The sequence below is a fragment of the Rhincodon typus genome, chromosome 10, assembly GCF_021869965.1.
Source record: "Rhincodon typus isolate 14 chromosome 10, sRhiTyp1.1, whole genome shotgun sequence".
Lineage (NCBI taxonomy): Eukaryota > Metazoa > Chordata > Chondrichthyes > Orectolobiformes > Rhincodontidae > Rhincodon > Rhincodon typus.
The window spans coordinates 45,097,122-45,110,204 of record NC_063341.1 but is presented as its reverse complement, the minus strand read 5'-3'; the positions used below and the strand labels follow the sequence as shown (position 1 = coordinate 45,110,204).

General features: G+C 41.6%; 1 protein-coding gene across 3 annotated transcripts in view; it reads right to left on the bottom strand.

Annotated features, from left to right (window-relative positions):
* The window catches only part of armh1 (armadillo like helical domain containing 1), a 63,143-nt gene that overhangs the window by 44,815 nt on the left and 5,245 nt on the right, over nt 1-13,083 (bottom strand). Inside the window, exons 1-3 of one of the 3 annotated variants that reach the window (XM_020517857.2) lie at nt 11,424-11,524; nt 8,911-9,142; nt 4,686-4,754 (exon numbers count right to left, since the gene is read on the bottom strand). In XM_020517857.2, the coding sequence (XP_020373446.1) occupies nt 4,686-4,754; nt 8,911-9,116 (275 nt within the window). In that variant the 5' untranslated portion in view covers nt 9,117-9,142; nt 11,424-11,524. Of the gene's footprint in view, nt 1-4,685; nt 4,755-8,910; nt 9,143-11,423; nt 11,525-13,083 lie in introns of those variants that run through there. The other 2 variants (XM_048601687.1, XM_020517858.2) reach the window with 2 other exon arrangements.

The window sequence follows — 13,083 nt, the reverse complement described above, 5'->3', positions numbered from 1 at the left end:
GGTAAATCTCCTCTGCACCTTTTCCAATGCTTCCACATCTTTCCTGTAATGAGGCGACCAGAACTGGACACAATACTCCAGATGTGGCCAAACCAGGCTTCCATATAGCTGGAGCATAACTTCATGGCTCTTGAACTCAATCCCTCTATTAATGAAAGCTAACACACCATACGCCTTCTTAACAACTCTATCCACCTGGGTGGCAGCTTTCAGGGAACTATGGACATGAACCCCAAGATCCCTCTGCTCCTCCACACTGCCAAGAATCTTTCCCTTAACCCTGTATTCTGCTTTCAAGTTTGGCCTTCCAAAATGAATCACCTCACACTTTTCAGGGTTAAACTCCATCTGCCACTTCTCAGCCCAGCTCTGCATCCTATCAATGTCCCTTTGTAACCTAGAACAGCCTCCGTACTGTCCACAACTCAACCCACCTTCGTATCGTCCACGAACTTACTAATTCACCTTTCCGCTCCTTCATCCAAATCATTTACAAAAATCACAAATAGAAGAGGACCCAGAACAGATCCCTGTGGTACACCACTCGTAACTGAGCACCATGTTGAGTATTTTCCATCCACTACCACCCTTTGTCTTCTAAGGGTCAGCCAATTCTGAATCCAATCTACCACATTTCCCCCTATCCCATGCCTCCTTACCTTCTGCATGAGCCTACCATGGGGAACCTTATCAAACGCCTTACTTAAATCCATGTATACCAAATCCACTGCTCTACCTTCATCCACATGTTTGGTCACCTCTTCAAAGGATTCAATAAAGTTTGTGAGGCATGATCTACCCCTCACAAATCCATGCTGACTATTACGAATCAAACTGTGCCTTTCCAACTGATCATAAATCCTATCACTCAGAGCCCTTTCCAAAAACTTTCCCACCACTGACGTAAGACTAATTGGCCTGTAATTTCCAGGGTTATCCCTATTCCCTTCTTTGAACAAGGGAATGACATTTGCCTCTCTCCACTCTTCCGCCACTATACCCGTAGACAGCGAGGGTGAGAAGATCATCGCCAAAGGCCCTGCGATCTCTTCTCTTGCTTCCCATAGAATGCTTGGATAAATCCCATCAGGCCCAGGGGACTTATCTATCTTCAAGTTCCTCAGAATTCCTAGTACATCTTCCTTACTAACATTGACCTCCTCTTGCCTACCAGCCTGTTTCACACTGTCTTCCTCTACAACTAGGTCCCTCTCAGTTGCGAATACCGAAGAAAAGTATTCATTAAGGACCTCTCCTATCTCTTTAGGCTCCTTGCAAAAATCCCCTTTACAATCCTTGATCAGCCCTACCCTTTCTCTGGTCATTCTCTTATTCCTCACGTATGTGTAAAAAGCCTTGGAGTTTTCCTTGATCCTATCTGCCAAGGTTTTCTCATGCCCCCTTATAGCTCTCCTAAGCCCTTTCTTCAGCTCCTTCCTGGATAACTTGTATCCCTCTAGAGCCTTTTCCGTTCCTTGTTTCCTAAACCTTACATAAGCATCCTTCTTCCTCTTAACCAGTCGTTCAACCTCTCTTGAGAACCATGGCTCCCTCACTCGACTGCATCTTCCCTGCCTGCTAAGGACAAACATATCGAGCACACGCAGCATGCATTCTTTAAACAATCTCCACATTTCAATAGAGCTCTTCCCTGACAGCATCTGTTCCCATTTTATGTTACCCAGTTCTTGCCTAACAGAATTGTAATTACCCTTCCCCCAATTATAAACCTTACCCTGCTGTATGTACCTATCCTTTTCCATGACTATTGTAAAAGTAACAGAGTTATGATCGCTACCGCCAAAATGCTCTCCTACCAACAGGTCTAACACTTGGCCCGGTTCATTGCCAAGCACCAAATCCAAAGTGGCCTCTCCTCGTGTTGGTCTATCTACATACTGTGTCAGGAATCGTTCCTGAACACACTGTACAAAATCCGCTCCATCTAAACTATTACAACTAAAAAGTTTCCAATCAATATTTGGAAAGTTGAAGTCACCCACGACTACAACCCTGTGACTTCTGCATCTTTCCAGTATCTGCCTCCCAATCCACTCCTCCACTTCTCTGCAACTATTAGGGGGTCTTGTTCCTGACCTCAACCCAAACTGACTCTGTAGACATATCATTCTCAAACTGCCTTTCAGTAGCTGCTATACTAGACCTGACTAGCAATGCCACTGCCCTGCCTCTTTTCCTTTTCTTTTAAAGCATCTGAATCCCAGAACTTCCAACAACCATTCCTGTCCCTGAGTTACCCAAGTTTCTGGAATGGCCACAACATCGTAGTTCCAAGTACTGACCCATGCTCTAAGTTCATTCGCCTTATTTCTGACACTTCTAGCATTGAAGTATACACAACTCAAACCATCTCTGTGTCCACAATTATGCTCCATCGACCGCATTTCTTTATTAACAACCTCACTCCCTGTTGTGTCTGTTGGTAATATATTTCCAATTCAGGATAATGAGTGGCTTGAAGGGCTACTTGGAGGTGGTAGTGTTCCATGCATCTGCTGCCCATATCCTTCTACATGGAAGTGGTCTCGGATTTGGAAGGCGCTGTCAGAAGGATCTTGAGCGATGTTCTGCAGTGCATCCTGTAAATGGTACACACTGTTGGTGAGTGTCAGTGGTGGAGGTAGTGGATGTTTGTGGATATGGTGCCAATCAACTGGGCTGCTTTGTCCTGGATGATGTCCATCTTTTTGAAGGTTTTGGGAGCTGCATTCATCCAAGTAAGTGGAAAGCATTCTATCAAACTCCAGACTTGTGCCTTGTAGATGGTGGACAGGCTTTGGGAAATCAGGAGGTGGGTTCTGCTGCAGTATTCCTAACTTCTGACCTGTTTTTGTAGCCAATGCGTTTACGTGGCATGTTCCAGTTGAGTTTCTGGTCAATGGTAACTCCCAGGATTTTGATAGTGGGGGATTCAGTGATGGTAACGCCAATGAATATCAAGGTGTGGTGGTTATATTGGATGTTATTGAAAATTATCATTATCTGGCATTTGTATGCGGCAAATGTTATGTGCTATTTGTCAGCCCAAGCCTGTATATTTTCCAAGTCTTGTTACACTTTAACATGAACTGCTTTAGTGTGTTGCAGCTGATCTGCATCATCAGCGAACATCCCCACTTCTGACCTTATGATGAAAGGAAGATCATTAATGAAGCAGCTGAATAAGGCTGGGCCTGGGATATTACTGTGAGGAACTCAAGCTGAGATATCTTGGAGCTGAGATGACTGGCCTCCAACAAACATAATCATCTTCCTATGTGCCAGGTCTGACTTCAACCAGTGGAGAGTTTGCCCCCAGTTCCCATTGATTCCAGTTTTGCTAAGGCTCCTTGATGCCGCACTTGGTTGAATACAGTCTTGATGTCAAGGGCTATCACTCTTTTGCAACGACATGGTGGGCTCTTTCATTGTTGAAGATAGGAATATTTGTGGAGACTCCTCACCAGTGAGTTGTTCAACTGTCCACCACCATTCACTACAGGATATGGCAGGACTGCAGAGGTTAGATTTGATCCATTTGTGTGGGATCACTTAACTCTGTCAATCACACACTGCTTTATAGTCAATTTTTGGTCAAAGCATTACATTGATGTTTGAAATGTTATCCTTATAAACTGTCTTACCTGTTTACATGATTAGTGAATTGAAAGCACCTGTCTAAATACAACCATGTATATCTGCTTGAGATCATTTTTATTTTTTGAAAAAGGGGAAGTTGTGTTGTGTCTTAATGTCACTATGGCAGTATGCCTTTAAGAGAAATGGTCATGATATCATCACAGCATGTGACCTAAGGATGTAATAATCTCACACTTCACCTTACCTTGGATCACTTGAAGCATGACACTTTATTGGCAGCACTGTTACCTGATAGAGTAATATTAGTTCAGATGCTTAAGTGCTATCTGTTGGATTCTTCAATACCATCATATCCAACCCAGATTCTTATGTCATGGAAATAACATAAGCATTGTTGCATTGAATAAAAACATCCGTTAGATACAACTCACATCAAAATTTATTTAAACTATCTGCACAACCTAAAAAGAATAAGTTCAATTCAAAACATTCAGCTGAAAAACGTATGTAACACAATTTCACAAATTTAAAATAAACAAAAATTTGAATGAGTTGCAAATAAGTAAGACCAAGAGGCCAAATAAGTGGGAGTGTTTAAAAAGCACAGCTTTCAGAATAAATGACAGAAATACACAAATAGATGTTCTGAAAATGCATAGTGGCACACTGATGGAGATAACATTGTATATTAACAGTTACAGTAATTGTTATCCTGATTTGGCAAGAATTAGAACTGTTTGAGAGTTTTGTATGTTACAAGGCTAAGGTAATAGACGCCACAGAAATTAATTAGTAATGTTGCTGAGTTCTCGATCTCAAAGGTATCCCTGTAATAAACTTTGGGGTGAAAGACAAGAGCCTTTCCATAGATGCACAGAAAGTGAGTGACAACTGTTATTGTCTGCTGTCTACTTTCTAGCACCATCTAAAAGTAGCATTTGTAGAGCTCTTGGGTCAGTGGCCTTATTTCCAAATAAATAATTGGCATGTGCAGTAGGAAACAGCCAAAGGTTCAGATTTTTCACTTAAAAACAAAGAACCACTGATGATATAAACATTATTGTAATGATTAAATTAAGGCTTACCCACTTGTTGCAGACAAAAATACACCGATGGCTTGTAACTGTTCAGTTACACAGGTACCAACCATGTAGCTGTTCAAAGAAGTTAAGTACTTCAGAAAATATTGATCATTCACCTGCTTTAAGGCACAACACAGCAATGGTTCCAACTTCCAGAAAAAGAAATAAAACACACATTTCTAATTTATGAATAATTAAAGAAATGAAGATAGTAAATTATTTTAAAGACTCTGCAATAGTTAGATTTTCCAAGAGTAGAAGCAGGATACATAGGAGAAGTACATAAATATTTTATTTTATGCTCTCTATCTCTCTGAAACTTGAGTGTTAGATACATAAACAGAAATTCTTGGAGGAACTCAGCAGGTCTGGCAGTATCTGTGGGGAGAAAGCAGAGTCAACGTTTCGAGTTTGGTGACTCTGAATCACAGTGATAGGCAACTGCAGCTCCTGCGATAATCAACCTGAAGCCCTCCATAATATTGTCTTTGCTAATTCTTTTCAACTTCCCATTGTAGATCTAAAAGAATGACAAAAGCAGATGAGAGCAGAGGGTGGTGGTACAGGGTTGCTTTTTGGACTAGAGGCCTTTGACCAGCAGTGTGTCACAAGGATCGATGCGCGGTTAGTAAGGTTGCAGATGAAACCAAAATAGGTGGTGTGGTGGACAGTGAAGAAGATTATTTCAAGTACAATGGAACTTCGATCAAATGGCCAATGGGGCAGGATTGGCCCATGGAGTTTAATTTGGAAAAATGCGAGGTGTTGCATTTTGATAAGAAAAACCAGGTCAGGACTTATATGAGTAATGGTAGAGCCGTGGGGACTATTGTCAAACAAAGAGATCTAGAGTTGCAGGTGCATAGTTCCTGAGAAGTGAAGTTGCAGTTAGACAGGGTGGTGAAGAAGCATTTGACATGCTTATCTTCATTGGTCAGAACAGTCAATAAAGGAGTTAGGAGGCCTTGTTGTGGCTGTACAGGACGTTGGTAAGGCCGCTTTTATTGTACTGCATATAATTCTAATCACGCTTCTATAGAATGTTGTCGAGTGCACAAAAAATTTACATAGACGTTGCTGGGACTGGAGGGTTTGTGTTATAGGGAGAGTCTGAATAGGCTGGGTCTTTTCTTCCTGGAGCATCGGAGGCTGAGGGGTGACCTTATACAGGTTTATAAAACCATGAGGTGCACGGATAGGGTGAATGGCCAAAGTCTTTTTCCTAGGGTGGGGGGAGTCCAAAACTATAGAGCATAAGTTCAAGGTGAGAGGGGAAAAATTTAAAAAGGACCTGCAGAATAACTTTTTCAAGCAGAGGGTGGTGCGTATATGCCAGATGAAGTGGTGGAGGCAGGTACAATTACAACATTTAGAAAGTACCTGTATCGGTCTATGAATAGGAAGGGTTTGGAGGGATTTGGGGCAAATGCGGCTAGGTCAGATTAGGATGTCTGGTGAGCAGAGACAAGTTGGATCAAAGGATCTGTTTCCATGCTGTATGACTCTATGACTCTGAGAAAAAAAAACGACTGCAGAGATAAATTGGAAGAAAAACAACAAGAAGCAACGCAGGCTCTGCTGAAGAGAGAAAAGGGGCATTGTTTCCTTTCCTGTCAGCTGTGCAAATGCTGTATTCAGGATCTGGCAACAGGGAAATTTGAGGATGTTGCAGCTGCTTCTTTTTACTCAAAGCACCTGATTGATCAGAAGTGGACATGTAGTACACATGGCTGTCACTGAGAGTTCAGATAAAGGTGTTCTATTAAATTCACGCCATCAAGATTATTGTGAGCAGTGCTGAGGAGATTCTGTCAACTTCCATCCCTAATAATAAAGTGCAGCATTTTCCAAACATCTGATGTCACACTAACTGGCTTATGATTCTATGTTTTCTCTCCTTCTCCTTTCACAAATAGTGGAATCACATTTCCTAACACAAGACTCATTCTAGCATCTAGGGAATTCTGGAAAATCAAAACTAATCTACCACTATTTCTGTAGCCAACTCTTAAAATGCTAGGTTATGCATCATCAGACCCAGAATATTATTCGGCTTGAAGTCCCAATAATTTCTCCGGTGCTATTTCTTTACAAATATTCATAAATTATTCACTTTTACTAGAACAGATTTCCCACAACTCTGGAATCTTTTTTGTGCCTGCTACCATGAAGCCAGATGCCATTTCCTCATGTCCCACTATAATGTCTCCCATCTCTCCCAGCAGGGATTCACATTTATTCTCACTATTCTCTCTCTTTTTACATATCTGTAGAAGCTATTACAAACTGTTTTTATGTTTCCTGTTAGTTTACTCCAATGTTCCAGTTTGTCTTTGTCTCTCAACTTCTTTGTCATACTTTGCAGAATTTTAAAATACTCCCAATCCCTATTATATTTTCAGTTACATTAAAGTCTCTTCCTTTAGTCCATCAATTACTCTTAAGGTGTTGTTGGCCATGGTTGGATTACCTTCCCAATTGAATTTTTAATCCTTAAGCAAATGTGTTATTATTAATTATTAATTGCTAATTAGAGATTTTTAAAAAATTATCCTTGTCTACCTACTATAATATTTCTTTACCTTTTTTACCTATGTACTTGAACCAACTTTTCCCTCACTCATACATTTACTTTGCTCAGATTAAAAGCATTAATTTCAGACTTAGCTTTCAAATTCTCAAACTTAATTGAAAATTCATAAAAGATCACAGAATCCCTACAGTGTGGAAACAAGCCTTTCGGCCAAACAAGTCCACACAGACCCTTGGAGCATCCTGCCCCGAGCCATTCCCCCTAAAACCTACCTAACTTACACATCCCTGAACACTATGCGCAATTTAGCATGGCCAGTCCAGCTAGCCTGCACATCCTTGGACTGTGGGAGGAAACCGGAGCACCCGGAGGAAACCCACGCAGACACGCGGAGAATGTGCAAACTCCACACAGACAGTCGCCTGCGGGTGGGATCAACCTCCGGTCCCTGGTGCTGTGAGGCAGCGGTGCTAACCACTGAGCCACCATGTTGCCTAACCACTGAGCCACCGTGCCGCCCAACCATTGAGCCACTATGCTGCCCATGTTCTTTCATATTATGATCATCCTTCCCCAAAGGCTCCTTTATTACAAGATTATTAATTAATATTGAATTCTTGTCAGCAAAAGGTCCAAATTTACAATTCTAATTCACTTATTCAAAACCTCCAGTGCCTCAACCCTCTCTATAAGCCTCCAAGAACACAGAGTTCCTCCAACTCAAACCTCTCTGCCTTCACTCTACAAATGGGCAATAATTCCTTAACTTGTCTAGTTTCTATACTCAGGAATTCCTGTCCAAACTCAGCTTCTCTACTTGCCTTCTTCACATCCTTTATAAATCTTTCCCCCCTCACCTTAAATCTATGCCCTCTAGTGTTGGACTCCCCCACCCTAAGAAAAAGACCTTGGCTATTCACCCTGACCATGTCCTTCGTGGTTTTATAAGCCTCTATAAAGTCATGCCTCAGCCTCCGATGCTCCAGGCAACAAAAGCACCAGCCTATTCAGCCTCTCCCACAACTCAAATCCTCCAGTCCTGGCAACATCCTTGCAAATCTTTCCTGCACTCAGCAACATCCTTCCTATAAAAGGGCGATCAGAATTGTACGCAGTATTCTGCGTGTTAAATAATCTTTTTAAAACCCAATTATTTAACTCCAGTGATCCTCTTGCAGAAATGGCCCTGAAATGTTGCCTCCGCTTTCTGTCCACAGATGCTGCCAAATCTGCTGAGTTTCTCCAGCAATTTGTTTTCGTTTCAGATTTCCAGCATTCCCAGTTCTGTTTTTTCCTTTAACCAAGCATTTGGTCATTCTTGCTTTAGACTTTTCTCAGATTATCATATACTATAGAGGGAGACCATTCTGCCAATCATGTCTGTACCACCTTCCACAATTCTGCCTATTCCCCATAATAAATATTTTCTTTGCAAGTATACGCCTAATGTTGTTTCAAAGTTACTGTTCAATCTTCCATCACCCTTACAGGCTGTGTCCGATAATTTCATGTCAAATTCAGACTACAATAGTCAAATCAAAATATACTCCTTTAAGAGAGACAAAAGTTCTATAATAGCATACTGTTGTCCATTATTTCCCTCACTGATGTTCATTGAATTATTTATAAGTTAAGAAATATTCCCCACAATTTGATAGAAAACAGATGTTAAATTCAGTCTAAAGAAAAGGATACGTTAATCTGAGCCATGCCGTCAATCTTGTGAGAAACAAACTGGCACCTTGAGCAAACTGTAGTTCCAGCTCTGGACCAGTTTTACCTTTATTTGTATTTATGAAGTCATTCAACATACGATGTCGGACAGCTTTGGTGCCATTGTCCCACTCCTGTAGAAAACTCATCAGTCCAGAAATTTCCACTTCTTCTTTCGATGAAGCCATTTTCAGAATTTAATTAATCTCGTCAGCTAAGGGGGAAGAAATGGTTAATGTCATATAACAGGCCACACATGGATGCAGATTTAACTGGGGCTGTATGAGTAAGATGAGGTGAGGTGGGCGGATGGTCTTAATCAGAAAAGAGCTGCAATCTCAATTTTCTGATGTCAGGTTGAGTCTGAGAAATTCATAGCAGCATGTTAATGATGCAGCAACCATCACATTGCCTGATGGGGGAGAATCTATTTGTCATGCCGGGAATACTTATTAAAGGAGAACTAAGTAGGACTGAAGTCGATGGCACACAGGAAACCTGTGTTTCCTGATGACTTAAAAGGTGGCATGCATTGAGCAGGGTTCTTCAATTTTTACATCTGAGGTGAGATTTTATTTTTGTCTTTTCAGCAGCATGGGGAGGGGTGTAAGAGAAACTGGATGATATGGTAGCACCAAGGACAAGAGACAGGGTTGGATTGGGGTATTGACAGTTGCGTTCTCAATTGGCAGTACAGAAGGACACTGACACATGTGGATGCAGCAAGTGGAAGGAAGTGTCAGGCTCCATTTTATTCAGCAGGGTCCATCACTGAGAATATCAGAGCTTGTATATCCAACTGAGAGGCAGCTGTGCCATACATAGCAGATCTAGAGTAAAATATGAAATATCAATCTTCAGGCAGAGCACATGTCGGTTCTCTGAGGGAGGTTCAAGTGATAGCAAGAGTAGGCTAAGGATAACGGAGTAAGACTTCAGGATTATAGTAGGATGTCAAGGGTGGGGTATAGGAGGCAAAGAAAATAGACAGTAAGAGATAGGAGTTCAAGGATTAATGGCTGTGAGTCAAGGATAAAGGGACTCTGATATGTGGGAAGCTTTCAAAAGTATGATAACAAGAATACAAAGTCATTGTATTCCTGTTAAGAGTGGAAGGTAAGGCTGGTAGGTTTAGAGACATTGGACGAATAAAGACAATGAGGTGCTAGTCAAGAATAAAAAAATTCATTTATTAGATATAAACAATTGGGTTCAAATGAATTTCTTGAACAGTACAAAGAGTGGAGGGGCATTCTTAAGAGGGAGATCAGGAAGGCAAAGACAGGATATGAGATAGCCTTGGCAAATAAGATTAAGAACAACCCAAAGAGGCTCTACAAGTATATTAAGAGCAAGAGAGCAACTAGACAGAGAGTAGGGCCCCTTAAAGATCAAAGAGATCATCTTTCTGTTGAACCTCAGGAGATGGAAGAGATATTAAATGACTATTTAGCATCAGTTTTTACTGAGGAGAAAGAAATGGAGGGCACAGAACTCAGGGAGATAAATATTGACACTTTGAAAACAATTCACATTACAGACAAAGCACTGCTGGAGGTCTTAGAAAGTATAATGGTGGATAAATCTCCCAGACTTGATGTTGTGTATCTCAGGACTTTGTGGCAAGTTAGGGAGGAAATTGCTGGATCCCTTGCAGAAATATTTGTATCATCTATAAATACGGGTGAGGTGCTGAATGACTGGAGAGTGACTAATGTTGTGCCTTTGTTTAAGAAAGGATGTAAGCAGGCGCCTAGGAACTATAGATCCATGAGTCTCACTTTGGTGGTGGTTAAGTTGTTGGAGGGGATTCTGAAAGATAGGATTAAATGCATTTGGAGAGGCAAGGAATGATTGGGGATAGTCAGCATGGCTTTGTGCAAGGGAAATCATGTATCACAAACTTGATTGAGTTTTTTTGATGAATTAATATTGATGAGAGCAGAGCAGTAGACATTCTTTATTTAGAGTTTAGAAAACCCTTTGACAAGGTTCCACATGGTAGACTAATTACTAAAGTTAGATCACATGGGATCCAAGGTGAACGTGCCAATTGGATATAAAATTGGCCTAACGGCAGGAGATAGACAATGACAGCGTAAGATTGTTTTTTGGACTGGAGGCTTGAGACTAGCCATGTTCCACAGGGATCGGTGCTGGGTCTACATTTGCTTGTCATTTCTATCAATGATTTTGTTGAGAATATAGAAAGCATGGTCAGTATGTGGATTACACCAATTGGTGGTATAGTGGACAGTGAAGAAGGTTATCTACAGATTACAATGAGATCTTGAACAATTGGGTCAATGGGTTGAAGAGTGGCAAATGAAGGTTAATTTGGATAAATGCGAGGTATTGCATTTTGGTGAAACAAACAGAGTTAAGACTTATACAATTAAAAGTACGGCCTTGGACAGTGTTGTAAACTTAGAGACCTAGGGGTTCAGGTACATAATTCTTTGAAGTTTGCATCACAGATAGATAGGCATGCTTACCTTCATTGCTCAGACTTTTGGGAAAGCAGTTGGTACATTATGCTGGGGTTGTACAGAACGTTGTGCTGCTTCTGGAGTACTGTGTTCAGACCTGGTCTCCCTGTTATAGGAAGGATATTATTAAGCTGGAGGGGGTTAAGAAGAGATTTACTGGTATGTTGCCGGGAATGGAGTGTTGGAGTTATAAGGTGAGCCTGGACAGGCTGGGACTTCTTTCACCGGAGAGATGGCCTGATAGAGGTTTATGAAGCAATGAGGGGTATAGGTTAATAGCAGGTATCTTTTCCTTAGGGTGGGGATTTCAATACTAGGAGGTATATTTTTAAGGTGAGAGGAGAAAGATTTTAAAAAGACATGACGGCAAATTTTTTTTATATACAGAGAGTGGTTCATGTGTGGAATGACCTTCCAGAGGAAATGATGGATATGGGTACAGTTACAACGTTTAAAAGACATTTAGATAAGTACATGAATAAGAAATGTTTGGAAGGATATGGGCAAAGCGCAGGCTGGTGGGGCTAGTTTGGTTTGGGATTACGGTTGGCATACTCAATTGTCTGAGCAATGAACTCTGCTCCTATTTTATATATTTCCATGAGGACTTCTACCATTGAAGAAGCACCAAGCTGAGAGATTCCCTCTCCAACATTTTAAAATATTAAATAATAAACCAGTCCATACTGTGGAGGGACATGTCCTTCACATGGTAGCTTCCAGCTAAGAGCTGATGAAGACTGGTAGGGAGAGCCCTAGGTCTGCCACCTCCAAGCAGTTAGCCTGTTCCACAAAGCTCCAGTCAGCCTCTGAAAGTTGGTCTTAACATGCCTGAATGGTCTCAGCAAATAGCCCCTTGCAGCAGGTTGTTCTGCTGCAGCCATTCTCCCACAGCCTGATTCAGGGAAATGAGGTGGGCATTGTCCGCGATTGCAGTGTGACCCGCCCATCTCTCTGCTTATCTGCATCTGTATCTCATAGTTCTTCTCCCAGTCCAGCAAATCTCAGGTGGGCAATGCCCAACACCTTTTATTTAGTTAATGTTGTGGATTTGCTAATGCTCATACATTCAATATTTTTGCAACCTTGCGTGATGGAAGAGAGGCTTTACAAGAGGTGGGTTGCGATTGCACAACAGTATAGGCCACAAGATCATCAGCCAGCACCAGTCGACAGGGAGAAAGATCAAGACGAAGGCAACCAGGGCAATCGTTGTCACCAAAGAGCATTGGAGTGCAAGTGCATTTCAGAAAGAGCTGCTACTATCTTCAAGTGCCTGACATGCAATGCCAGAGATGGCTGGGGTTTAACCAGGTGGTCACTAACCTCTGTGCACTCCTTTAACAAGACCTGCAAACCCGTGGTTTTAGAGGGAGCTTGATACCAGTCATCCTCATGATGACTGTAGCTCTAAATTTCAGGGACAGATCATTCTAGAGATCCACGAGAGGCATGTGGCATTTCCCAGGCTGTAATAATTGACGTATAAGAGATATGATCAATGCCCAGTTCAAATGAATCAAATAACTTATTCAATTCTCATCACATCAGATACTGATAGCCAGGCTGCAAGAGGCCACTGGCTTCAGCAGTATACACTTCCTACAACACAGTGTGTAATTGACTGCACTCAGGTTACTATTAGAGCTCTCTGGGAACCCAGCTC